The following is a 27,650-nucleotide window of genomic DNA, read 5'->3' as shown; positions in this document are numbered from 1 at the left end:
CTTCTCTCTCTCCACCAATATATTTGATACTTGTCCAGAACCAGAGAGACGGAGTCGGCCATCGGGAAATAAAAAAAGAGGGACAAGGAGAGGGAGAGAGAGCCAGGAAACGGAGAGGGCGACGAGGACCGGGACGGGCGGGAGGGCTTTCGAGACGAAGGACAAGGAGAGAGAGACAGTGACACAGAGAAGAGGGCTTGGGAGCGGGGGAGAAAACCAGGGAGGGAAAGCAAGCCAGGGAGAGCGGGGAGCGGGACGCAAGAACTTTGGGGATACGGGAGGCCGGGGGGCCGAGGCCCGGCTAAGGGAAGAGAAGGTCCCTCCCCCCAGAATACAAAACGAGGGTGGGGGCACTGGGGCATGGTTCTCTCCTGGGCTGGGGGGTGAGACGGGGTGGGGCGGTGCTGGGAATGAGGTCAGTAATAGGTCTCCTTCTCCACCCAGCCTGGAAGAGAAGAGCCAGACAGAGACAGCGCCCGGGAGGCGGACGGAGAGAGACAGAGAGACAGAGAGACAGACGGACACAGAGACACAGAGAGACAGAGTCAGAATGAGAGAGAGCGGCAGAGGAGAAAATAGAAACCAGTGGAGAGAAATGGCTGAGCCCTCCTGGGTCCGTCCCCCGGACTCCTCCCCGTGGCGCCCGAGGCTCCTCCGGACCACTCCCAGCCCCTGCTCTAGTCCCCACCCCATCCCCAGCCAGCCCCAGCTCTCACCCCCGGGGTTCCTGCGCAGGATGAGCTTTCTGATTTCATCATAGACAAAGATGAGGAAGCTATAGGGGAAGGCACAGAACCACCAGCTGGGCCTGCCGAGCCGTCGGGGGAGCGGGGAGGGAGGTGGACACGGGACAGGAGCGGACAGACAGGGGGGGAGAGGGGACGGACGAAGGGGAGAGGGAGAAGGAAGGGGAAGAGGAGAGGAGGGAGAGATAAAGAGAGACAGAGAAAAGGACAGAAAGAAAGGAGAAAGAGAGAGAGAGAGAGAGAGAGAGAGAGAGAGAGAGAGAGAGAGAGAGAGAGAGAGAGAGAGGAGAGAGACAGAGAGGGGGGGAGAGGGAGAGAGAAAGAGAGAGAGGGAAGGAGGGACAGGGAGATTAAGGGTGAGATATTAAGGGGCAAATGGAAGAGGAGGGAGGAAAAAGGGAAAAGGAAGAGGAAGGGAGAGAGAAAGAGAATGAGATTAGTGATTAGTTTCTGCACTGAGGCTATTCATTAGTAGAGAGAGATCCCCAGATCCTGGAATGGGGAGGGGGTTCCACTCTTGAGGCTGGGACCAGTGTCTGCAGATTTGGGGGCTCCCCAGGAGGCTGGGAAAGAAGTCTCCCAAAGTAGATGAGAGAGAATGGTTGGCTGGGGTTACCAGGAGGGGAGAGTCAAGGCCCAGGCCAGGCTGTGGGAGACACTCACTTGAGTGGATACATGCGAAGGGCCACGTCCATGCCGGGGCAGTAGGACAGGAAGGCGGCCAGCGCTGTCTCCTCAAACAAGCCGAAGATCAGGATCTTGTTCCTGGGGAGGGGAGACTGTGGTGGGGGGTCTGGGAGGCACAAGGAGCCTGGCACACGTCACACACACACACACACACACACACACACACACACACAGCCTCCTCACACATGGACACGCTCAGACCCGGCTCAGAGCTCCATCCAGAGATCAGGGAGACAGAGATAGAAATGCTCAGAGAGCCTCGGAGTCACAGAAACAGGAGCACAAAGCCAGGGACAGAGCTGGAGAGACCCCAGAAGAGGGAGACAGAGATACAGAAAAGTGAGGGGGAGGGGGCAGGGGCAGACAAGAGACACAGCGAGAAGCAGACAGGTGCACCCAGAGGCAGAGACTTCATCTCTCCCCACGGTTCTCACTCATCTTATTGCACAGGGAGATAAGGGCCACAAAGGCCTGAACTGGAGAGAAACTCAGAGGCGGAGGAGAGGAGAAGGAGGAGGGGAGGGGAGAGAAGAAAATGTGGAGGGAAGAGGTGAGAAAGATATATGATGGAGCCCGGAGAAGTGGAGATGGGGGCATAGAGTTAAACATACTCAGAGAAATCCTCAAGATGGCAGAGAGATGGAGAAAGAAAGAGATGGAGAAAGAAAGGGATGGAGAAAGAAAGAGATAGAGAAAGAAAGGGATGGAGAAAGAAAGAGAGAAAGAAAGGGATGGAGAAAGAAAGGGATGGAGAAAGAAAAGGATGGAGAAAGAAAGGGATGGAGAAAGAAAGGGATGGAGAAAGAAAGAGATAGAGAAAGAAAGGGATGGAGAAAGAAAGGGATGGAGAAAGAAAGAGAGAAAGAAAGGGATGGAGAAAGAAAAGGATGGAGAAAGAAAGGGATGGAGAAAGAAAGAGATCGAGAAAGAAAGAGATGGAAGGACAGAAGCCCTGAAGGAAAGATGGGGACCGATCAGACGCAGCGAGGGGGAAGGGCCGAGCCCCCGCCTGCCCCAGCCCTCACTTCATGCCCTGCTGGAACACAGAGTTTCTCCTGGTCTTGCAGATGATGAGATCTGCCCACTGCACCACCACGATGCTGACAAAGAAGGCTGTGTGACAGGTGAACTCCACGGACTTCCGCTGCTCATAGGTCTGGGGGGACACACGGGAAACTCAGCCCACCTCTCTCCCAGATCCCCCCGTGCCCGGGGCCGTTCCCCCAACCCTGGGCTCCCCCAGGATCTCTGCCCCCCCTCCAGAAGCTTCTGCCGCTGTCCAGGGCCGTTGGAGGCCCTCCTCACTCACCCACTGCTGCCCATAGCTGTCCTCAAGGTCGTTGACCGTCCGGTCGTCCCAGTTGAGCCGAATGCCTACGAGGTTGGAAGGCAGGAAGCCGTTCTCTGCCAGAATCACGAAATAGGCAAAGAAACCACCAAGAGCCTGGATCATTCCTGCGGGGGGCAGAGGAAAGGGGGTCAGGGATCCCTCGTCAGATTCACCTCTGAGGTTACCGGAGGCTAAGGGTTCTCCGATCCCCTTCTGTTCCAGGATTTAGAGAGGGGTGGGACCTTGGGGGTCACCAGACCCTAGTGTGGCCTTCCATTTTACAGATGAGGAAACTGAGGTACCCCACACTGATAGCAAGAGCCACAGCAAGGATAGGTTGCCCAAGCATCATCTTGGATGGAATATGTGAGAGGAGAGTCTCAGCCGGAAAGGGGCAAGGCAGGCATTTATTAAGTGCTTATTGTATGCCATGCTTTGTGCCAAGCACTGGAGATACAAAGAGATAAAAGTAACTAATACAGAAAAGTTGCCAACAAAATGATTTGCTCATCCAGGTACTGGCCGTCTGAGGCAGGATTCCAACTGGGGTTTTCTGATCCCACTGTCCCCTCCCAGGTGGCCCCTGATCCCACCTGAGGATCCTACCTGTGGAAGGTCACCTGCCGTGGGTCACCCGAGATAGTGGCCCAGGGGGCTCAGCTGTGCAGAGCCTGGCGCCCAGAGGGGCAGACCCTAACCCCTTACCGATCTGCCCGTACGCCATACTGATGAGCCTCTCGTTCACCAGCTTGTCCGTCCTTGGATTTCGGGGTTGTCGCTTCATGATGTCGCTCTCTGCAGCCTCATAGGCCAGGGAGATGGCGGGGACCTGACCGGGAGAGAGTGGGAAGCCGGTCAGTGAAAACCCACAAGTTGCCTAAGAGGGGAGCACTCCCCTGTCTGCGGTGGGAAGTCTCTCCTAGACCCAAAGAGGTCTTGAGAATCGGATCCCTTCCTTAGCAAGTTCCCATAGCCAGCACCCGCTTTGAGCTCAGCTCCCTGGAGGACTTTCAGGCAGACCCACCCCATGACTCCCAGCCCCCGTAATGAAGGGCTTGAGCCCCCCGAAGGCCCTGGGGGAAGCTGAGCAGAGGGCCTCACCATGTCTGTGCCCAGGTCAATGCAGAGGATGGTGATGGTTCCCAGGGGCAGAGGAATGTTCGCCATGATGAAAAGAAGGAAGGGGGTTATCTCAGGGATGTTGCTGGTCAGGGTGTAGGCAATGGATTTCTTCAGGTTGTCGAAGATCAGTCGGCCTAAGGGAAGGAGATCACATGGGGGTCAAATTGGGCAGTCACCTGCCTTCCTTAGGAGAGAACTTGGCCTTCCTCATATTTTCTAGCTCTTTTTTCCATCTCCCAATTATCCTAAAATCCTTCCAGTGACCTATCTTCAGAATGAGTGTTTTTTTTTTAATTTCCCACAAAATAAAGTGAAACTTTCATGATATAAATGAAAAAATGGCAAAAAAAGTTAAAATGGCAAAAAAAAATCAAATTTAAAAAATTAAAAATCAATCTGTTCTAATTCTCTCGTAAACATTTTATGAGCACAACATCGGGATAAAAAAACAAAACAAAATGGAAAAACAAAATACTTCTTAAATCGAGGATAATCATATTGCCCCCCTGCAAATGTATGAAGCAGATGTATTTTTAAAGTAGAAGTGACCTCTTTTCTTATCTACTCTGAGGCTGTCTTTATTCCCATGGAGAATAGAGATGGGGGGGGGGGGAATGAGGGCAGCTCAGCCTCCTCTTGACCCCAGCCCATGGATCAGTACATAGAACCCCAGAATGGGCCAACCTCTGGCTTCCTCACAGAGACCTTCCCAGTTCCTTCTGCAAGGAAGGACACTTGACAGCCAAAGAAGGGCTCCCAAGAGTCTCAGAGCTGGAGAGGACCTTTGAGACCACTGAGTGTTCCCCTGTCATGTTGTAGAGTCAGCTGGCAGAGCTCAGCCTCCAGACCCCCAAGCCTCGTCTCACCTTCCTCCACGCCGGTGACGATGGATGCAAAGTTATCATCCAGCAAAATCATGTCGGCTGCCTGCTTGGAGACGTCGGAGCCGGCGATCCCCATAGCTACACCGATATCTGCCTTCTTCAGGGCGGGTGAATCGTTCACACCATCCCCAGTCACGGCTACAATAGCACCCTTTGGGGAAGGGAGAGAGACACTGGGACTCAAGCATCTGGACCTCCAGGACCTTCCCTCTTCAGGGCCCCAATGAACTCGTGTCCCAGTCCCTGCTCTTCAGCGTCCAGGACGTGCTGTTCTCAGGGACTCGGGTACCCCAGAACCATGAATTTTACCATCGATCCAACTCGTCCATCTGCCTCAGGAAGACAGACTTCTGTCCTTGTCCCCGGACGTTAGATCCCCACCCACTGATAGTCACAGCCTCTGCCCTTCTGAGAGATGTAGCATCTGCGCCCCTGGCCCGTGTTCCTCAGCAACCTGGGACCCCTGATCTCCCGAGGGAGCTCCCACCTGTCTCTGGCAGCCTTCCACAATGATGAGTTTCTGCTGTGGGGAGGTCCGGGCAAACACGATCTCTGTGTGGTTCTGCAAGATTTCATCGATCTGTTCTGAGGAGAAATCCTTCAGGTCCGTGCCGTGGATCACGCAGGCCTTGGCGTCCCTGCACAGGCACAGGAGGTTGGTGAGGAATGCCCCTGGGCTGGGCAAGGGCGGGAGAGCAGGGAGGGTCTGAGGGGAGAGAGAGGGGTGGACCCAGATACAGTGAGGGAACCTGAGAAAGGATCGGAGGGACGTGGATGGACACAGAGAGGGGGTAAGGCAAAGAAAGACTGACTGAGGTGAATGGAAAGAGAAAAAGACAAGAGGAGGGAGAGGAAGGCCAGGAAAGTCGGGACAGAAAGGGAGAGAGTTTGACAGAGAGGCTCCAGGGGGAGAGAAGGCTCATCCACCCCGAGCCAGAATATCCTCGAACAGCAGCTTGTCCAACCTTGGGATCCGATAAAGAAACTGCAGCTCGGAGGCTCCCTTGGCCAAGCTCACACAGCTGGTAGAGAGCAGCATGGACTCGAACCTGGGTCATATGTACCATTGAGAGAGAAAGACAGAGAGAGACAGGGGAGACAGAGAGAAAGACACAGACGGAGACAGAGAAAGAGAGAGAGAAAGAAAGATAAAGAGAAGAATAAGACAAGCAGAGAATGAAAGAGATATAGAGAGAAGAGGAGAGGCAGAGAGAAAGATAGAGCAAAGAGGGAGAGAGGGAGGGAGAGAGAGAGAGACAAACAGAACAAAGAGAAAAAGAAAGAGAGAGTGCAGGTAGAGAGCAGAGACAGGGAAACAGATGGAGAGACAGAAAGAGAAAGAGAAACAGAGATAGAGACAGAGAAAGCAAGAGATACAAAGAAATAGGGAGAGGAAGAAGGGAGGAGAGAGACAGAAACAGAGAGACAGAGAGACAGACAGGGACAGAGACAGAGACGTACACAGAAATATCCGGCAAAGACCACATGGGGGAAGCGGGAGGGAGACTCAGCAGACCAAGCTGAGCAGAGAGGGGTGAGACGCCCGGAGGGAGGTGGGGTCGGTCCTGGGCCGGAGGCACCGCTCCAGGCCAAAGCTGCCGCCTCACCTGGGGTTGACCTGGCTCACGGGGATGTTGAGTCTGGCGGCGATGTCCTCCACAGTCTCGTTGCCTTCCGAGATGATCCCCACGCCCTTGGCGATGGCTTTGGCCGTGATGGGGTGGTCGCCGGTTACCATGATCACCTGCGTGGTGAGAGAGGAAGGAGTGGTCCCGGCCGCAGCCTTTCCCCTTCACCCCCAGGTCCTTGAGTCTCTCGTCCCCCGCCCCCGCTCCCGCCCCCCGCTCCCACCTTGATGCCGGCGCTCCGGCATTTGCCCACAGCATCGGGGACGGCGGCCCGGGGTGGGTCAATCATGGACATGAGGCCGACGAAGCAGAGGTTGTCCGTGGTGAAGTTGACGTCGTCGCAGTCGAAGGCAAAGCCCTTGGGGAACTGTTCTTCAGGTAAGTAGTAGTGGCAGAACCCTAGGGGCGCCCGGAAGAGCCGGTTAGGACTGAGGGTCCGCCCCTCCGCTACCCCGGGGGCCACATCCCAACAGGCTGCTCGCGAGTCCCCGTCTCTCACCCACTCAGCCTCCCGACTCTCAGCTCCCGACAGCCACTCTTCTACCAGCTTCCCACCCCAGTCCTCAGTTTCCCTATTTCCCAGCGCCCATCCTCCTCTCAAACTCTTAAAAAGTCCCGGTTCGCCAAGCCCTTCCTCACAGCCCCCTGTGAACTCAACTCTGCAGAACCCAAACTTCCTTTCGGTGATGGGAAAATGGAGAAGCGGGGACTTGCCCAAAGTGACAGTGTCAGGACCAGGGCACAAAGTCAGGTCTCAGGGGCTGATTCCGTGTCCCCCACTCCCACATTTCCAAATCTCCAGTGCTCAGTTTTTCAGTATTCTCTTCCTTTGATCCTCAACTCCCCTTCTTCCCACTCCTACAACTCCCCAACTATTATTCCTGTAACCCCCCCCCCCTCTCAATTTCCTAATCCCTCATCTCCCAAGTCTGCATCGGCTGCCTATCAATCCCAAAACCCTCTCCCTACTGCCCCAGATTCCCAAATCATCCCCTTCAACCACTTTATCCATCAGTGGATTTTCCTAATTCCTCATGCCTCAGGCGCCCAGCTCCTTAGTTCCCACAATTTCCTAACTCCACTCATCCAGGTTTCCAATCTTTTAATTTCTAATCCCCCAGTCCCTCAATTTCCCAAGTTCCAACACCACATTTTATCAATTTCTCATTAATTCAGTTACCCACCACTATGTCTCTCAATTCTCCCAGTCTCTAACTTCTTTTTTCTCCAGCTCCCCTAACTTCCCTTCCCTATAATCTCCTAGTTCCACATCCTTCGGGCTCCTAAACTTTTCTCCCCATTCTTCTCTACTCCCAGTTCCTCATCCAGCCCATCTCTAATTCTCTACCTTTTCCAACTTCTCTTTCTCCCCTTCTTCCAATACATTTATCTCATTAGTCTTTTAATCCCCAAACTCTATAAATCTTCAGTTCTAGGCTCCCAATTCCTCATTCTATTAGTTTTTTTCAGTTTCCCCTATTTCTCAGCCCCTCAGTTGCCTATATATATAACCCAGTGTTATACTTCCTCATCCTTCTGGTCTCAGTTTCTTATCTCCCATTCCTCAGTCCCTCAATTGCCTATTCTCCAGTCTCCCAATTCTGGTCCCCAGTTCCACATCCTCAATGTTCCCATGCCTTGTCCTCTTGACCCATCCTTTTCCTCCCTGCTTTGTCTCTTCTTCCTGTTCTCATTCCTTCATCTCCCAAACTCATTGTTTAACTGAAACTACTCTTTCTAACATTTCCAGCCGTCACTTAATGGCCAAACCCAAGAGTCTTTTCTCAGTCTCTGTTCTCAAACTACATGTGGTATTTGATACCTTCTCTCCCTCCTGGCTATTCCCTTCTCTCTGAAGTCTTGATATTATTTAGTCTCTACCTGCTCAGTCTTGATCTCCTTGGCTGGATTATTATTCACCACCTACTGATTATCGGTGTCCCCCAAGGCTTTATGTTGGGACCTGTCTCTTTTCTATGTGCCATCTTTCTTTGATGACCTCATCAACATCAATGGGTTTAATAACGGCCATCTTCATGCCTGGGATTGACTCTGAACTCTATATATCCAACTTCAATCTCTCCCCAGAGTTTCAGTCCCCATCACCAACTGCCTAATAGACGGTTCAAATGAGCTGTTTCAAAGACACTCCAGACTCAACACGTCCAGATGAAACCCATTATTTTCATCACCATTATTACCCATCCATCTTCCCAGTCCCCCTACTTTTTGACAAGGACCTGATGATTTTTCTAGTTACGTGGGTTCAAAATCTTGGTGTTAGCTTTAACTCTTTACCACAGCATCTCTTCCCTCCTGTCCTTTCTCTCCACTCTCCTTTTCAGTCTTTGTCCCACCCCTCTGTATCTCTGTCTCCCTCGCCCTCATTTTCCCCATCTCACGCTCTCTGTGTATTAGTCTCTCTCCACTCCCTGACTCTCTTTCTGCCTTCTCTCTTGTCCGGCTCTGTACGTCCTCCCTGTGTACTTCCTCCCCCCTGTTTCACTGTCTCCGGATCATTGTGTCTCGACCCTTCTTCTCCACTCCTTTCTCTCCCACCATCCTTGTTCAGGCCCTCAGCATCTGTCCTCCAAATTACTGAAAAAACTTACAACTTCCTCACTTTGTCTCAGATCTCTTCTCACTTCAGTCCATCCTCCTCTCTACGGCCAAAGTGGCTTTCCCTAAGTGCAGATCTGATCATGTGACTTCCCTAATTTATAAACTCCTGCAGCTTCCCATCACCTCTGGAAACTAATACAAGGTCATTTGCGTTGCTTTTAAAGATTTCACAACTTGCTCCCAACCTATCTTTTAAACCTTATTTAAGCTCGTTTCTCCTCCAAGCCTCTCTTCTCTGTTCCTCAGACACAACAATCCATCTTCCATTTTAATTTTTTTTACTAGCTGCCCCTTGTGCCCCTCACCTTAACCTCACTGAATCTCTTTCTTCCTTTAAGATTCAGCTCAAAGATGACCTTCTACATGACACCTTTTTGTGAACCCCAATCTGCTTGGGGTCTTCCCTCCCTAGCTCCCTTGTATTTACCTAGTCTGCTTTTATTCTCTGTACAATATGGACTTGTCTCACCCATTAAAACATAAGCTCCTTGAGAATGGAGGAGGCCCCCCACGCTCATCCCCCATTAGACTGTGCATTTTTTTTTGCCTTTGTTTGCATCCCCAGAGCTTCACACAGGTGCCCCTCACATAGTAGGTGCTTAATAAATAAATCCTGATTTGACTACAATTCCCCGTCCTCCCAGTCTCCTATTCTTCCAGCCCTCCATTTCCTTCAGTTGCCTAACTCCTCCCCCCCCAGTCTCCCAGGAATACAGAACATGGCCCCCTGCCCTTCCAGCCCCCAGCCCTTTGGCACTGAATCAGGCAGGGAAGCCGTGAGCTAGCTGAGCCATACCGAGCACCCGTTCGCCCAGCCCGCCCAGTTCCAAGTAGGCATTTTGGAAGGCTTCCTTGAGTTCATCATCCAAGGTCTGCTCTTTGCCCTGAAGCAGAATGGTGGAGCATCTGTCCAGGATCCTCTCAGGGGCACCCTTCATCACCAGCAGGTATCGGTTGTCATTGGGGTCCTCTGTCTCGTGGATGGAGAGCTAGGAAGTTCAGTGAACAAGTCAGGGGGTGGTACTCGGTTGCATGCACTCCCCCATCCCATGGCTGTTCCCCTCTCACACTTCCTTCTCTCTGGGTGTCCTCCCATCTTCCTTCTCTCTCTGTGTCTTTCCATCCATCTACCTCTTTTTCAGTCTTTGTCCCACCCCCCCTGTCTCTCTGTCTCCGAATCATTGTGTCTCGACCCTTCTTCTGCCTGCACCTATCTCTGTGTGTGTCTCTCCCTCTTCCATCTTGGTGGAAAGAACCCCAGGCTGGTGAGGGAGGGAGAAGGGAGTCTCGGTTCTTCCCCCTTAACCTGATGTGACTTTGAACAAGAGCTTCCCTTTTTGAGACTCTATTTATGCATCAAATATTTCTTACCCATAAGCCTGAAGGCGTTTCACCCTTTCGCTGCTGGGGGCTGAAGGGCCTTCCTTCCTTTGCCCCTGGTCATTGGGTGGCATCACGGGCCAGCAATCCGCACGTACCTGGTATTTGTTGGTGGAGTTGAAGGGGATCTCGGCCACTTTTTTGTTCCTTTCCCGCATGAGCTTCACGGAGCCGGATGACAGTTCGATGCATTTCAGGAGGGCTGACTCGGAAGCGTCTCCTGCCACGTCCCTCTGCATAGGAGGAGGGGAGGGGAGAACAGGGAAGGGAACGGATGCTCGGTTAGGCCGGTGGCATCGAGGATGGGAGTGAGAAATGAAGAAAGGGGAGGCAGGCAGCGCTAAGGAGACTCAGGGGGGACTGAGGGGAACCAGGTTCCCACAGCTGGGCGGGCAGAGGTGAGCGTAGCTAAAAAGGGACCAAGGGAACACAGATGGAGGCAGGTGGGCGCTCAGATTGGCACGAGTAGGAAAAGAATGACTGGAAAAATATAGGAATAAAGGTCAGAGCCAGGAGGGCATCTGGGCCGTGGAAGCTGCGGGAAGAGCTCTCCCTTTGGAGTTCTGGCATTGGAGTCATGGCGTCTTAGTCTAACCTCGATTCTGCCCCTTCCTGGTATCTCAGCAAGCCCCTCAGCCTGTCTGGAGCTCAGCTGGACATGATCTCAATCCCAGGTGTTTAGTGAGGGCCCCGGGGACAGTCTAAGCCCGGCTGTGGGGGCAGGAGCTGGGACGGGAACCCCAAAGGCTGGGGGGGCATCCCTCTCCCAGTCCCACCTTGAGCACAGGTATGTTGTCCTGGCCTCCCTTGAAGACAGCCCGGTTGCAGAGGCCGGCAATGTGGGACAGGGCCACCCAGGTGTGGGAGCTCTTGTCAAAGGAGGTTCCTGTAGGCCAGAGACGTGGGGTCAGAGGTACTTCAGCCTCCCCTCCGGCCTCCCTCCGGCTCCCCTCCCTTAGTTTGCCCCCTCCCCAGCGATGGGGTCACAATCACCAGACTGGTCCTCGGTGGTGTCTGCCTCGTGGATCTGGTTGTCAAACCACATGTGGGCAACGGTCATCCGGTTCTGGGTCAGGGTCCCGGTCTTGTCCGAGCAGATGGTGGAAGTGGAGCCCAGGGTCTCCACGGCCTCCAGGTTCTTTACCAGGCAGTTCTTGCGGGCCATGCGCTTGGCGGTCAGCGTTAGGCACACCTGGAAGGCAGGGAGATATTGGGGTCCCCCAGGAAACCTAGACGTGTGCTGCTGCAGCCCCCACAGGTGACGGTTCCCCCCAAATAAGTCTCATGGCCGACCCAGAATTCTCACTCTACCGAGGGACTCAGTCCCATTTAGGGGGAAAGCCCCTCTTCCTCAGGGCCCAGCACTGGGCTCCCTGCCTCCCAATCTCCCTCAGAGCAGAGATGTTTCTCATTTCCCAACCCCTCTTCTGTCCATCTTCTGCCCTGCACCTGGCCCAATCTTCCACTCCTGACTCCTCATGATTCCAGGCACCTGTCCCACTCCTTTAAGGAGAGAAGGGGACCTAGTCCCCCAGCCCTGCCCTTCCAGGGACTGGAAGCCCCGAGGCCTCAGGGGAGCCCTTACGGTGACAGTGGCCAGCAGGCCCTCGGGCACATTGGCCACAATGATGCCGATGAGGAAGATGACGGCCTCGAGCCAGGTGTAACCCAGGATGAGGGAGAGGATGAAGAAGGAGACGCCCAGGAAGACGGCCACGCCTGTGATCAGCTGGATGAAGTGCTCAATCTCAATGGCAATGGGGGTCTTGCCCACCTCCAGTCCCGAGGCTAGAGTTGCAATTCTGCCCATGACAGTCCGGTCGCCTGTGGCCACCACCACACCTCGGGCTGTGCCTGAAGTCCAGAGATGAGAGTGAGAGACGCCCCTATGGGGGCCCAGCGGAGAGAGGGGCTCCCCTGGGGGGGAGAGGAGCACCCCACTGGGGGACAGGGCTTGGGAAGCATGGGAGGAGGCCCCCTTAGTGAAAGGGGTGAAGGCTCAGGGAAGGGAGAGGAGAGTGCTGAGGGGAGAGCACCGAGGGGAAGGTGCAATGGACTCCCTGAGATGGAGCCTTCATCAGGACTCGGAGATCTCAACTGCAGGGCGGGAGCCTCGGGGAAATACCGGAGTTCTAGTTGGGCTCCAACTGGACAAAGTGAGGGGAGACAGTGGTGGCGCTCAGGGAGGGAATGGGAGTGTTCAGAGAATGGGGGCTCAGAGGGGACCCTGGGAGGGGAGAGATTTCCTATGGCGACTGGAGGCTCAGTGAAGAGGATGTCATGTGACTGGGGTTCCCTGGACAGTGATGACGTCCAGTGATGGGCTGAGGACTCTTGGGCAAATAGAGGCTCAGCAGGAGAGGGGGTGATTCAGTGAAGGACATGGAGGTTAATTAAGAGCTAGAATCAGTGTGGAAGAAATGGGCAAGGGGGTTCAGGAAGATAATGAGCTTTCCGAGAGCAGGATGGGGGTTCTGTGAGGGGACGGGACAACAGTGAGGACATCGGAGCTTGAGGAAGGCTGGGGAAAGGCATGGGAGATCAGTGATGGGGTGGGGGGTGAGCAATAAAGGGGAGGGGAGTTCAGTGAAACCATGGTGAGTCTCTGAAGTGGTCTGGGGATCCAGTGGGGGACTCAGGGAATAGAAGGGAGTTCAGAGAAGGTAGGATGAGGCAATGGTAAGTCTCAGTGGGGAGACTGGGGATCCAGTAGGGGAGATGAGGGGGCTCATTGAAGAGGGTGGAGTTCAGTGAAGGGATGGATAATGATGAGACTTGGTGGTTTGCTGCAGATTAATGAGGGAATGGGGGTGTAGTGACGGGCTCAAGATTTAGGGGGGATGGGAGGCTCAATAAAGTGGAGGGGGCTTAGTGGGACGATAAGGGGTTCAGTGTAGGATTCTGGAGTTTAGTGGAGAAAGAGGGGATAAGAATTGGACGAAAAATCAGTGGGGGAGTGGGGGATTAGTGTTGGGCTGGGGATTCAGCAGGGAAATGGGTGACTCAGTGAAGGAAATGGAGGTTCAAAGGAGGGTGATGGAGGCTTAGTTAAAAGATGGGGGGTAAGTGAGGGGAATGGAACAATGGGGTTTCAGTGGGAGGATGGGCCTTTGTGAAAGTCTGAGTGGGGCTAAATAGGGGGATGGGACTCAGTGAGGGTATGAGTCATCAGTGAGTAGGACGTTAGCTTAATTTGAGTAACAAGGAGTCAGTGAGGGGGATGGTGGAGAAAGTGAGAGAGACAGAGGCTCATGGGGAGAGGGGGGAATGAGTCAGAGGAATTAGGATTTAGTGAAGGAATAGAGATATCAACATCGGAAGACTTTTTTAGTATAGGGGATAAGGGCTCAGTTAAGGCATAAGGGATGGGAGCTTCATTGAGGGATGGTGGAAAAATGAGAAGGGAAGTCATCAATAAGACCTAATAAGGTTTTAGTGATGGGGACAGGGATTCATGAGAGGAAGGACTTTATGCTCATTGGGGAAGATGGCAGCCCAATGATATGGGAGATGAGAAAACTTAGTGGAAGATGGAGATTCAAAGGAGATGGGGTCTCCCTGAGAAAATGAAGGCTTAATGAGTGGAATGAAAATTCAGTTTGGAGTGTTGGAGTGGGATACGGGTCCATGAGAGGAATAAGGGTATTCCCTTAATTTCATAACTGGAGGTTTGACAAGCAGGCTGAAGGACCACTGAGGAGGCAAGGGATGAGGAAGAGGAACAGGGACTTCAGGAGGAGATAGGAGCTCATTGAATAAGGTGATAGACCAATGGGGGCATAGAAGTCCAGGGAGGAGGATGGAGGCCTCAGTGACATGATGGGGATTCAGTCAATGGATCTAACTCGGACTGAGAGAATCATTTAGAGGGACATATGTTTCATGATGAGATGGAGTGTCATCGAACAGATGGAGGGTTCAGTGAAAGGGATAATGGCTCATTGTAGACCTCCATGTAAGCACAGAGATGTTGGGGGTGTAAGCTGCATGATTTGTAAGAGGAAGAATAGTTAATGAGGCTATGGGAGATCATCTTGGGAGCCCAGCAACCCGGAGAGGACTCAGTGAGATGATGGGTGTTTGGTGATGGGATGTGAGCTCAAATGAGGATCTGGGGAGCCACATAATGGAAATTTAAGGGCTCAATAAAAAATAGAGGAGGCGTAGTAAAAGAGTATGAGGGTGTGGTGAGGAGGCTAAATGTCAGTGGAGGTATGGGGACACAGGGACAGTGATGAGTCCTCAGTGGGGTGCTCAGAGACATTGAAGGGGTTGAGTGAAGGAAGTGGGGGCTCACTGAGGGAATGAGGAGCTCCCTGAGAATATGGGAGGATCAGTGAATGCATGGATGGGGTCTTCCTCAGGTCCTACGGTAAACTGAGGAGGACAGTGCTTCAGTGATGGGAAAATGATGTCTCACTGAGTAGGATGATGATGGGAGAGAAAATAAAGCTTGATCAGAGGGATTAAGGGCTCATTGAGGGAATAAAGGGATCACTGATAGGGGGTTGGGTTTAGTGAAGAGGCTGGAAAGCTCAATAAAGGAAAGGAAGTTAATGAAGGGAAAGGAATCTCACTAAGAAAGGCTCTTTTAGGGGATGGGAAGCATAGTTCAGAGTTATAGTTCTCTCAGGGAAGCAGAGGGAGTTACATCTAGATTGGGGCTATAAGAGCTCTTTGAAGGAAAAAGTGTTCAATGAGAGAAATGAGATACTCAATGAGGGAAAAGGAGGTGGGGCTTGTGGCCAATGGAAGGATGAGAAACTGGACAAAGTGACTGGGAAAATGAGGAGGGATGGGGCTAATGTATGGTCATCATTGAATGACAAGATGGCAGGATGGTACAAATAATGAGGATACACTGATGGGATGGTGGGACTCAGTGACCGACCAGAGGCATCGAGGGGAAAAATGGGTCTCAGAGACAGAGATGTAGGCTCAGTGAGGGGAATGAGGGGTTCAGAGGGAGGAATGGTGAGCGATTGAATGAAGAGAACATCAATAGGAATGGCTGTTGGTGGGAAGGATGAAGGTACTCAAACGGGAGGGAGGAAAACTAAGGGAAGAGGATGTGAACCAGGGAAGGAAAAAGTCATCTCAGTGCATACAATTAGAGCTTAGATAAAAGGTTAGACTTCAAGTGCAAGTGCATGTGAAGGAGAAAGAACTTTCGAGTCAAAGGACTTCCAGCACTAGATCTGTGACTTTATAAATGTAACTTCATCTCCTGGTTCTATTTCCTCATTGGTAACATGAGACTTGGATCTATTGGATCTTGTCTCCTGAGAGATTTTCATTATCTGTGATCTCCTGTTCCTGAGACTTTAGGGAATGGGATGAAGGCTTAATAAAAGGAAGCTGGGGAATCAGTGTGGGAGATGAGGAGGCTCCAGGAGGAAATGAGAACTTGAGGGAGGAGTTTCAGGCTCAGTGAGAGTTATGGGGATATTCGGATTCGGTGAATTGGGTGGGGATCAAATGAGAGGAATGGGGGACTTAGTAAAGGGATGAGGACTTGAAGAAGGCATGGAGAAAGGTTGGAAATCAAAGGAAAATAAGGGTATAATGTCAGAATATGGGCTCAGGCAAAGGCTGCTAATTAGAGAAGTGCCAATTCAGGAAGAAGGAGGAACTGTCAGTAGAGATATGGGAGCTTAGAGGAAGAGTGGGAAGCTCAGTGAGGGGGATGAAGGTTTAGCAACTGGATAGAGGGCTCAGTAATGAGAATGGCTTCAGTAATGGAGAAGTATGACACGTTGGGTACTCAGTGAGAAGCACTAAGGAGCTCATTGAGGGAAATGTGAGGTCTGGTCAACAAAATAGGAACTCAAGGAACGTATAAGAGTTCATGGAGGCTTAGCTAAGAAGATGGGAAGCACAGTGAAAGTATTGCTCCACAGAGAGAGGAAATGGGGGCTCACCTGGGAGATGGTCAAAAGTGGCCAAGTGAAGGAACTAGAGTTCAGTGAGGGACATGGGGACTGAGTGATGTCAGTAAGGGGGAATGGATTAAATTGGGGGATGGAAACTCAGTAGGGAAATAAGGGCTCTAAGAGAGATATGGGGACTTGGTGAGGGGATGAGAACTAATTGAGGTGGTGATGGTTCAGTGATGGGGATAAAGGATAAGTGAGAGCTCAGTGGTGGGGATGGAGATCAGTAAGGGATCTGTTGGAAAATGAGGCTCAGTGGAAGAGATAGACTCAATAAGGGAAATGGGAGAACATTGGGGAAATCGGGTTCAATGGAGGCAGTAGAAACTCATATAAGTGAGAGGGAGTTCAGTAAGGATAAAAAAGGGATCAGTGAGCAAATATGGAGGTTAAATAAGGGGGATGGGGAATTATTGGGGATGTGGAGGATCAGGGGAAGTGATAGGGGCTCGATGAAGGGATTAGAGTTCAACGAAGTATATGAGAGCTCAATGAGGTTAAATGAGGAGGATTGGGTCTCAGTGGCAGTAATGGGAGATAAGTGAGGGAAGATGAGGGTTCTGTAGAGGAGACAGGGAAGCAGTAAGGAAGATAGGATTAGGTAAGGGAAATTGTGGAATTGTAGGGGATGGGCACTCAGTAAAAGAGATGGGGGATAGAAGTTAAGTGAGGGGCATAAATCTGAAGAACCAATAATGTGATATAGGGAGGACACAGGAGAATGGGAGATTATTGGGAGAATGGAGGCTTAGAGTGATGGGGACTCAGTGGGGGGATTAGAATTAAAATAAATGTATGTGGGTTCAGTGATGAGAATGAAGGTCAAACAAAGAGGATAATGGGGGAAAGAGGACTACTGGGGGAGACAGGACTGAGTTGGGGTTATGGATATTCATACAGTGACTCAGTGACTGTACACGGGAATCGGTATGTTAAGTGGTAGATTTATGGAGGGAATGGGAGTTCAGTGGAGAAGATGGGGGCTCATTGAGGGGTATGGAGGTTAAGTGAGGGGATAGAGTCTTGGTGATGGTGGAATTGGTGAGGAGAATGTGGGATTAGTAGGGAGATCCCCTATTTCAATGATGGTTGTGGGGATCCATGAGGTAATGGATTAGTAGGGATGTGGATTTATAATAAGAGAAGATGAGACTTCATCTTCTCTTAAAGCTCACTGAGGGAATGTCAGCTAAGTGAGGGGGAGAGGGGCTGCGTGGTGGAGATGGGGACTCAGTGATCTCCATAAGGGATCAGTGAGAGAAAGAATTGATTGGTACTGAGAGATCATTAGGAAGTTTTGTAGCATGAGGAGGAGAGGCCCAGTAAAAGAATGGCAGCTAAGGGAAGGTGATAAGACTCAGGAGTAACAAACTATGAGAGCCAAGGTTCAGTAAGGAAGATTAGGGTTCAGTATGGCAAGTGAGGCTTTTAGTGAGGGAAGGAGTATCAATCATCAGTTAGGAGGTCCACTAAGGGAGATGAATGATCAATGGAAGGAGCCCAGTAACAGATAGAGGAAGCTCAACGAGGGGGTAGAGATTGAGAATCCTGGAATTGGAGTGGATGGAGTTTCAATGGGAATCAGTAATAAGATGGGAAACTCATCAAAGGAATGGGAGACTCAGAAGGAAAGGTACTAAGTGCAAGGATGGATGGCTAAGGGAGGGGGCAAAGGGATCAGGGACAGGATGAATGTTAAGGATAAAAGGTAGACAAGAAGATAGGGACACAGTGAAAGGAGTGAGGGCTCAGTGAGAAAGAGGAGGATTGAATGAAGATGATGAGAATTTGGCAAAGTGATATGGAGCTCAGTAAGGGGGAGCAGATTCATTTGGGAGTCTGTATAGGGAATGGAGAACTGGTAAGCGGATGAGGGCTCCAATTAAATAATTCTGTCAGATGATATTCTTATCCATTCAGTGGGCATAGTAATAGTATCCTCTCATAGGATTGTTGTGAGAATTAAATTAGGTCGTGTACATAAATCATATGGAAATGAAAATTATTATTATTATTAACAGTAATCAGAGAGAAGGCTGAATGAGGAAGATGGGAGTTTGATGAAAATAGGTCAGGAAGATGTATAGCCTGATTGATGAGGATGGAGTCTCAGGAAATGGGTTAGGGTGATGAGATTGGGTGATGAGCATTTAAGGGGGCCAATGAGACGTCAGTAAAGGAATAGGGGAGGTGGAGGAGAAATTAAGGAAGGACTAGGGGCTCAAACTGGGGTTGAATGAGGTGATATATTCTCAGGAAAGGAGCTGAGGGTTCAGGGCTCAGTGAGGGGAATTGGGTCTTAGGAGATAAGAGCTCTGTGTAAGCATAAGGCTGGGGCTCAGTGATAGCCTGGCCCAATTCCAAGAAGGATGGAGACAGAGTAATAGAACAGGGGTTCAGTTGGGGGATGCCGGCTTAGAAAAGATTATTAGAGCTCAACCCTAAGTCTCAGCAGATAGAATGGGGGCTCAGTCTATTGGATGAAAGCCTAGTTAGGAGGATGGGGAGTTCATTAGAGTTAGGGGCTAAATTAGAGTAATGAAGGCTTCTGGGTGGGAATTAGGGTTCCAGAAAGCGTGGGGCTTAGTCATAAATGTTTGATGGTAGGATAAAGGCTCAGAAAAGGAATGGTGAGTAGACTAGGATGCTCAACCTAATCAGTCCCATTTGTCTCCCCTTCTTCCCCTTAGCAGACCATGCCTCAGTTTCCCCTGGGATGTTCCCACCTTCCACACAATTGGTGGAAAAGAAGGTGATGTTCCTGGTCTCCAAGGGGTTGTCATGTGTACAGTCTGGGGATCGCGTCTGGGGCTCAGACTCGCCAGTCAGAGAGGAATTGTCCACCTGGAGAAAAAAGCGCAGTGAATGAGGAGGGATGGGCACAGCAGAGCAAGGCCGCTGACCCTGAAACAAGAGGCGGGCTTGAGGCAGGGCTGCCTGGTCCCCAGGACCCGGCGTAACAGGGAACCCGAGTCCCCGAGCCACCAGGGGCTGGCCACTCGCGTCCATAAGGAGATTGGGAGCAAGGGGTTCTGGCTCACCTTGCAACCGTGGGCCGAGATGATCCTGAGATCGGCCGGGACTCGGTCCCCACCCTTGATCTCCACGAGGTCACCAACCACCACCTCCTCTGCATTCACCTGCATCTTCTCTCCTTCTCGAATCACTAGGGCTTGCTACAAGAGACATGGGGGGTGGGGGAGGGAAGGAAGAGAGTCAAAACCTCTTCCTGTCCGGTCCTGCCCTTAGCTTATGGTCTCCCTCTGGGCAGGGGGTGGGGGAGGGCTCATTTCCTTTCACAGCCATCACTTCCCAAGCCCCCTGTCCCTGACCGGGCTCAAGTTCTGGTTTCAGGTGCCCCGGACTCTGCCCTCTGTTCTCAGCCAGTGTTCTAAGCCTCCATGGAGGCTCTCATGGAGCCCAGAGCCCCTGCCCCAAGCCAACCTCCCCACGCCTCGCGGCGGCCCCTGACCTGAGGGACCATGTTCTTGAAGGATTCCATGATTTTTGAGCTCTTGGCCTCTTGGTAGTAGGAGAAGCAGCCGGTGATGATGACCACGGCAGCCAGGACGATACCCAGATAGAGCTGTGGGAAGGAAGCCCCTGGGTCACGGAGATGCCCCGTTTCCCACGTGTGATCCCCGGCCCGTGTTTGCCCGTTCTGTGTCTCTGGCGTGTTCCACGTTACTCCCACGTGTGTGCATGCACACTCTCTGTCCTGTGTCCCATTTACACTCAGGTGCTGTCAGTGAGCATCCCGGGCCCCCTGTGGGTCCCACACATGTGCAAGGCACAGACCATGACATTTAGACCCGGAAGGGACCTCGAGGCTCCCTCTAAGCCCCGCTTTTAAAGCTGAGGGAACGCAAGCCTAGATGACAAGGGACGATACCCCAAAAGCTGGGAGAAACCCGCCCAATCCCCCTTTCCCCTTACCCCGCCCGGGTTTCCTGTTGGGGCCTGGCCCGGGGTTCCCCCCCAGGGAAATTGCCAACCTCTGGTGTTCCCTTCCTGGTCTTCAGGGCTCCGCCCCCCCGTTCCCACAAAGCCACCCCCCCATCCCATTTGGCTAGGATGGTCCCCACAATGGGCCACCTTGGCCTTCCCTACTCCCTCCCCACCAGGGTCCTGTGCTGGGCACACCCCCCCCACCTCCCCCTGCCCCCCTCCCCTTCCACCCACTCAGGCCCGGGGTACCCTGCCCGTGTGGGGTAAACGGGTGCCCCCAGGGTGGGGCCCAACCGGGAAACGCCCATTCCTTGGGGAGGCGTGGGCGGGCTGGCCCCCTGGCCAGGTCTCCCCGTTTCTGGGGCACCCAGGGCCACCCTGAGGGACCAGCCTGGCCTTCCAGGGCCCCCCCAAAGGCTCCACCCACTCGGGGGCTCCAGCTCAAGGCCCTAGTCCCCGCCCCAGGCACCCGCCCTTCTCCCCCATCCACAGAAGGCTCCTTCAGACTCACCTGCACACAGTCAGTGTTGTATTTCCGACACACCTCTTCCACTGACATCTTGTGCTCGGTCTAGGGGCCAAGAGAGGGGGAGCTTGCAATGGGCCGGGAGAAAGGGGGCCGCCCCAGGGGGGCTTTGGGGCAGGGGCGGAGCCTCAGACAAGGCGGGCAAGGCCAGGGAAATCATAGGCGTGTCCGTGTGCAGGTGGAAGGGGCCGCAGGGACTCCCGAGTCCGAACTCATTTCCAGATGAGGAGGGAACGAGACTTGCTCAGGATCATACGGTTATTAATGACGGATGCAGGTCTTTGGACTCCCCGGCAGCCCCGGGGCGGGGCCGGGGCTACCTGGGAAGGGGTGAACCCCTGAGGGAGAGGAGCAGGGCTCAGGAAAGAGGCGGGACTCACCATGGCCACCTCCTTCTTGAGGTCGTCCATGTCCCGGCGTTCCTTGTTCGCCTTGCCCTTCTTGGGCGAGCCCTTGTCATCTTTCTTGTCCTGCGAGGTGGCGACACGATAGCTGTCAGAGTGGCCGCGCTGCGGGCGAGAGGAGGTGACAGGGAGGGACGCCCCCACAGCGCCCCGCGCCTCGCCCCGCGGCCTCCGCGCTCCCCCTCCCAGGCAGCTTTTCTCTCCAGGTCTCCCAGATTCTCTCCTTCTCTTTGTCTCTCCCGCGTGTGTGTGTGTGAAAGAGAAAGAGAGAGACAGAGAGACAGAGACTGTATGTGTGTGAGAGACAGAAAGAGATAGATAAAGATAGAGAGAGATAGAGAAAGAGAAAGACACACAGAGAGAGACAGAAAGAGACAAAGACAGAGAGACACAGAGACTGAGAGAGAGAGAGAGACAGAGAGACTCTGTGTGTGTGTGAGAGAGACACACACACACACAGAGACAGAGACAGAGAGAGATAGAGAGAGATGGAGACAGAGGAGAAAGAGAGAGAGAGATGGAGACAGAGAGAGGCAGAAAGAGACAGAGACAGAGAGACAGGCAGAGAGACAGAGACAGAGACTCTGTGTGTATGTATATGTATATGTGTGTGTGTGAGAGAGAGAGAGAGAGAGAGAGATACAGACACAGGCAGGCAGACAGAAACAAAATGAGGCAATGAGAGACAGACAAAGAGAGAGAGAAAAGAGAAGGGAAGGAAGGTAGGGGAGGGGTGGGAAGAGGAGAAGGGGGGATTTAAAGAGAGACGAAGATAGAGTAAAACAAGAGGGAAAAAGAAGAGAGGAGAGGGGAGGGGAAGGAGGGAGACAGACAGGTACAGAGAAACAGACTGGGAGAGTGAGAGAAAAGAGAGAAGGAGAAAGAGAGGGAAGGGGAGGGACAGAAGAGGAGAAGAAGGGGGAAAGGGAAGAGATGAAAGGAAGGAGAGAGAGTGAGACAGAGACAGACAGACAGAGAGAAGTGAGACAGACAAAGAGAAGAAAGAGAGAATAGGAGAAGGGAGGGAAGGGAAAGGGAGGGAAGGGAAGGAAGAGAGAGTGGTTTCTGTCTCTCTTTATTTCTGTTTCTTTGTATTCCTCTATCTCTCTGTGTCTCTTTGTCTCTCCCTCTGGGTGTCTTTCTGTATCTCTCCCCCTCTGTGGCTCTCAGGTAGGTATATGGGTCTGCTTCTTTGTCTCTTTCATATCTGTCTTCCTCTGTCCTTTTCTCCTTCTATGTTTTTCTTTCTTTCTTCCTTCCTCTTCACCTATCTCTTTGGACCTTTTTTCTCTCTGTCTGTGCTTCTCTATCTCTCACCATATCATTCCTTTTCAGCCTCTGTTTCTCTCTCTTGTTCTTTGTCTCTCTCTCCCCTTCTGCCTCCTTTTCACTCTTTTTTTGTCTGTATCTGTTCCCATTGCCGTGTATTGCTTTGAGTGTCTTTCTTTTTAAAAATTTAACATTTTAATTTTCTCCAGTTACATCTAAAACAATTTGTTTTTAAAACTTTGAGTGTTTTTTGTCTCTTTTGATGTGTCTCTGCCTCTAGCTGGCACACACATATACGCCAGTACCTCCACCCTTTCTCTTCCAGACCAATACTGCTGGGCATATCATCCCATTTTTATTCTGGGTCCCCATCTGTTGACCCTTAAGGATCTTTCTCATTTAATGTCCCCCCCCCCTTCTCAGCTCCAGTCCTCCTCCTCCTTAAAGTGTATAAGAAAAGCTACTCTGAGAAATAAAGAGAAACAACAAGAGACATAAGGAGAGAGATGGGTGGTCAGAAAAACAAAGAGAGACTGGCAGCAGTAAAACAGAAAGGGGGTGGAGAAGGCACATGGGGGAGGGGTAGACCCTGTCTCCTCTCCAGCTGGGCAGGATCCCTAAGCTGAGAGGGATCCAACCCAGCCCAGTCCTTCTCAGGCCAGCTCATCGGCTTCAGGGATGCTAATCCCCTGGTGACCTTGCAGAGAGAAATAGGCAGCGGAAAAGCAGCCTTTTACACACACAATCGCACACGTACACCTAACCCTTTCTAGGTCCTTGGGTGTTGGTTGGAGGACGTAGCTGACTGGCCAAGGGCACTTCCCAACAGTGATTGGTGCCTCAGTATCCTTAGCTGTCAAATGGGACTAGATAGATGTTGACAACATAAGGGACATGGTGTGACAAGAAAGGACAAAGAAAAGGAGTTTAGGGAGAGTGACAAAAAGGGGCAAAAATTTGGGAAGAAGAGAAGAAATTGGGAGGATTAGAGAAATAGAGAAAGACAGATGGAGATATTGGGAGACAGAAAGGTCAAACCATGGAAACAAAGAGGGGGAAGAAACAAGAAAAGCCTGAGAAACACAGGCATGGAAAATCCCAAACCAGGAGAGACACACACAGTAAGAAAGATGCAGGAAAAGACAGAGGTGGATTCAGAGATAACGGAAAAGAGGAAAAGAAAGAAATGGAAGGGCTAGATAGAGAGACACAAAGAGAAACAGGAAGGCAGAAATATAGAAAGAAAGCAAAATGGAGACACAGCCCAAGAAAAAGGAGGCAGAGATGAAATATATTCACATTTATATAGTGAGTTTCAGGAAAATGGAGACTGAGAAAGAAAAATGGGAGGGAGAAGCCAGCTGTCAGTGTGCAGGGAAGAGGAGGACGAAGAGGTCTTAGAAGGAGGGGAGGTCTGGCCACTGGCCAATCCTGCAGCAATACTGCGCCCTAGGAGAGTGGGGGCACTGGAGCTGGGTGTTAATGAAATCTGTGCACTCTGAGTCCCCATAATATACATGGAGAGAGACAGAAACACAGGGAAAATGGAGAGAGGGTAGATTAAAGTAGAGAGGGACTCAGCTGCTGTGACTGTGAGAGGAAAAGGCAGACAGACAGAAAGGTGGAGAGCAGGAGAGGAAAATTAACCCTGGGGATCAGAGGAGGACCTAGGGAGGAAAAGACAAGGGGATGGACAATGGGGGATGGAAGACAGACTCTAAATCCCAGCCTTTCATTCCCCCTCTTCCTTCCCCCCCCCCCAGTCCCTAAAGCTAGGAGTGAAGGTTGGAGAGGATTGAGCCCAAATATCAGAATCCCTGCTTAAAGGGGCTGGGGGATAAGGACATCTGGGAAGTCTCCTTGAACATTTGAACAGGGGACTCTGGAAACAAGGCTGGGGGAAGATGGGATGTCTCCTCAGACTGGGAAAAAAGACACAGATGGAGAAGCAGCAGGGTACAAGGAGAAACTGAGAAGGGGGAGGAGGGGAAGAGAAGGGGGATATAGCAAAGGACAGCCCAGGGGATGCCCAGCTCTACAGTTCCTGCCTCTGAATGTGTGTGTATGTGTCTGCATTTCTAACTACACAGATATTTCTTATTTAATTTTTCCTGTCTCTGGATCTTCCCTGAGTCTCTCCATTATATCTGTTAATTGCCACCTCCCTTCCCCTTTCCCTACTCTTTCTGACCTTCAAGTTTCCTTTCCCCTTCCTTAATCTCCTAACCTTTGTCCCTCACACTTTCCCTTTTCCTTATTGAAATGCAACTGAAGGCAGAGACTGAGAGACAGAGGGGAAGAGAGATGGAGAGACGGAAAGGAGGCGAGCTGATAGGTGCAGAAAGCTGGGGACTGCAGAGAAGCAATGCGGAGGGGGGGGGGGGGCTAGGAAGACACAAGGACACAGAGGTGGAGGGAAAGGACACTGTCCCAGAGGGAGAGAGCAACAGAGACTCGGAGACACAGAGGGACCGAGACAGGGACACACTGTGATGTAGAGGCTGAAGGACAGAAGAGCAGATAGAGAGAAGGGAGAGGTAGACTATGGCACAAAATAAGAGAAAATGGGAGGTACAGAGATATGGGTTGGAGGAAGGCTTAAGTCTGCTCTTTCTGTCCCTCCGCCCCTCATCCTAGCCTTGAACTGTTTCTGTGTCTTTCTCTAGTACTGAATCTGTCTCTCTCTCCTTGTGACTCCCTCCCCTGATACCTTGTATTAAAGCCACTCTATTTTCTCCTTCTCTCCTCCCCCCCCCCGTCTGTCTTTCTATCTCTGTCTCTGTCTTTGTTTCTTTGTCTCTGTCTCTCTATCTCTGCACATCTGTCTATCTTTGTCTTTCTCTGAATCTCTATTTCTGTATCTCTGTACATTTGCCTATGTCTCTGTCTGCCTCTGTCTCTGTCTCTCTCTTTTCTCTTTCTGCCTCTCTGTCTCTATCTCTGTATGTCTCTCTTTTTCACTGTCTGCTTCTGTTTCTGTGTCTCTTTTTCTATCTCTGTATCTCTCTGTGTCTCTGTCTCTCCTTCCAGCTTTATGTCTCCAGTTTCCCTCTCTTTCCCTTGCTCTCTTGTCTTTTCAGTATATATCCCACGTTCCTACATCCGTCTATTTTTTCTTATTTTTATCTTATTTCTCCATCTGTGTTCTTTCAGCCTCCCTATTTGGTCTCTTATCTCTTCTCTATAAGACTTTTAGATCAAACCTCTTTCCCCTTTTTCCACCTTTTTTATTTTGGATCTCGATTCTTTGCCCCTTCTTTTATTGTTTTTCGATTAAATTTTTGGATTTCCTTTTTTTTTATTTTTTTCTTTTTTTTAGCTTTTTAAAATTATAATAATTTATTTTAATCCTTCTAGTCTCATTTTCCCCTTCTAATCCTCCCCCATTTCCTCCTTCCTTTATATTGCCCCAAACCAACCCTGGAAGTAAAGCCTATTCCTTTACCCCCTTAAATCATATTTCCCCCCTATTTTTATCCTCCTCCCCACCCCAAACCCATCTCCCTATTTTATTTATTTTTCCACCCTTTCTTTCCACCCTATTTATCTTTGGTGAAGGGAAAAAAGACTGAATATAATGACAAATGGATCCAGCTTTCCTATCTACTAATCTTGTGACCTTGGGCCAGTCCCTTCACCTGTGTAGGCCTAGTTTTCTCATCTATAAATTGAGGAGGCTGGACTAAATGACCTCTACGGTTCCTTCCTGTTCTAAATTTATGATTCTCTGGTCCCCATTGGAGCTTAGTTTTCCTGCCTCCTTTCTCTGTGCTTCTTAGGGTGTCATCCACCCCTAGCTTTCATCTTTACCCCCATCTCCCTCCTGGTTCTTACCTGCATTTCAAGCCTTAGGGGGAATTTCACCCTGAAGGGTCAATTCCCAAGATGGGGAAACTGGACCCAAAGGGTGGAATGCCAATGGCCCCGTCCCCCTTCCGTGTCTCTGTCTCAAGGCTGCTTTTCCCCCACATGCCCCTTCCCCAAATTCCCGTCCTCCATTTTAATTCCCCCATCCCCTTTTCCCTGCCGCCCCAGACCTCCCTGTCCCCATGCTCCATCCCCATCTTTACCCTCCCGTCCCTCGTCCCCATGCTCCATCCCTCTCTCCACCCCCATCCTCCATCTTTGTCCCAGTCCCCGTGCCCTTCCTCTTGAAGGCCATTTCCCCCAAAGTCCCCGGGCTGAGGATCAGACAGAATGGGATCCGGGTCTGCGGAAGGGCCAGGAAACCGAAGCGACAGCATCTGGTGGAGAGACCCGGGGACAGCGACAAGGACACACGGACAAGGGCACGGGGACACGCAGCTCGAGCCTTCTTGGGCCCAGATGCTGATTTTGCCCGTCTCCCCCTCCCCCCGGGGCCCGGAGCCCCCCCCCCTCCCCCCGTCACGTTCCCCCGGGCAGGGCAGCCGCGGCTCGCACGGACACACAGACTTGAGAGCCGAGGCTCAGTGCGGAAGGAGCCCCCCGCCCTGAGGGGCCCGGCCGCGAAGGAGACGGGGAGGTCATCTCTGCTCCTCCCCCCGAGCCCCCGACTCTGCGGCTACTCGGGGAGATTTCAGCCGGATGCGCACGCAAGGTCACCCAGACGCGCGGTCACACCCGCAGTCGCAGCCACGGGCGGCCGGCTCGGCCAGTCCCGGCGGGGTCCGCAAGCCCCCGCCTCACCGAGCTCGCGGGGCCGCCCACGGACACGAGCCCCGCGGCCCCCCGGGCCCCCCAGACCGCCAAGGACACTCAGAGACGCGCGCCGGCCCGGGCTCGCAATGGCCCTCGGACCCCGGCCCCGCTCGGGTAGCCGGGGTCCCGGCGGGCGCGCAATGTCACGGCTCCCACCCGGGCCCGCGACCTCACACCCAGCCCAGCGTGTCACACAAACAACGCCACGTCCGAGCCGCGGAGCGCCCGGGGGCCGGTGCCAGCCCCCCGAGGTCCCTCACACTCACCCTCTCACCCTCACCCTCCGCCCCCCTCCCGGCCCGGGCACCTACCCCCATCCTGGCGGCTTCGCTGGCCCGGGGGCCGGGGAACAGGGGCGGGGGTTGGGCTGGGAAATGGGGGCTCGGGAGTCCGGGCTCCGGGCTCCGGGGCTGGGCTCGGGGCTGGGTCCGCGCGTCCGCTGCTCGGTCCGCAGAAGAGGCCGCCCGCCCCCCGCCTCCGCCTCCTCATAT

General features: G+C 52.3%; 1 protein-coding gene across 1 annotated transcript; it reads right to left on the bottom strand.

The window, feature by feature from the left end:
* ATP1A3 (ATPase Na+/K+ transporting subunit alpha 3) lies at positions 1-27,650 on the bottom strand. Its single transcript, XM_031961678.1, has 22 exons — positions 27,471-27,650; positions 21,187-21,276; positions 20,648-20,851; positions 19,805-20,074; positions 19,374-19,508; positions 19,059-19,176; positions 11,985-12,253; positions 11,393-11,591; positions 11,176-11,285; positions 10,498-10,632; positions 9,816-10,008; positions 6,621-6,796; positions 6,377-6,513; positions 5,257-5,407; positions 4,752-4,920; positions 3,865-4,019; positions 3,469-3,592; positions 2,743-2,888; positions 2,459-2,589; positions 1,410-1,511; positions 717-808; positions 1-445 (listed from the first exon to the last, which is right to left on the bottom strand). Exons 1-22 carry the CDS (start codon positions 27,474-27,476, stop codon positions 417-419), a joined length of 3,141 nt encoding a protein of 1,046 aa, XP_031817538.1. The 5' UTR covers positions 27,477-27,650; the 3' UTR covers positions 1-416.

The sequence above is a fragment of the Sarcophilus harrisii genome, chromosome 3, assembly GCF_902635505.1.
Source record: "Sarcophilus harrisii chromosome 3, mSarHar1.11, whole genome shotgun sequence".
NCBI lineage: Eukaryota > Metazoa > Chordata > Mammalia > Dasyuromorphia > Dasyuridae > Sarcophilus > Sarcophilus harrisii.
Note: the sequence above shows the minus strand (reverse complement) of the source record. Positions and strands in the feature narration are given on the sequence as shown.

Bases quoted from the DNA above. Each gene is read 5' to 3' on its own strand.
- ATP1A3 (XM_031961678.1), bottom strand. The intron at 6,514-6,620 runs GTGGGAGCGGGG...CTCACCACGCAG, and splicing joins GCCGGAGCGCCGGCATCAAG to GTGATCATGGTAACCGGCGA. The intron at 2,889-3,468 runs GTAAGGGGTTAG...TGCCCCCCGCAG, and splicing joins TATGGCGTACGGGCAGATCG to GAATGATCCAGGCTCTTGGT.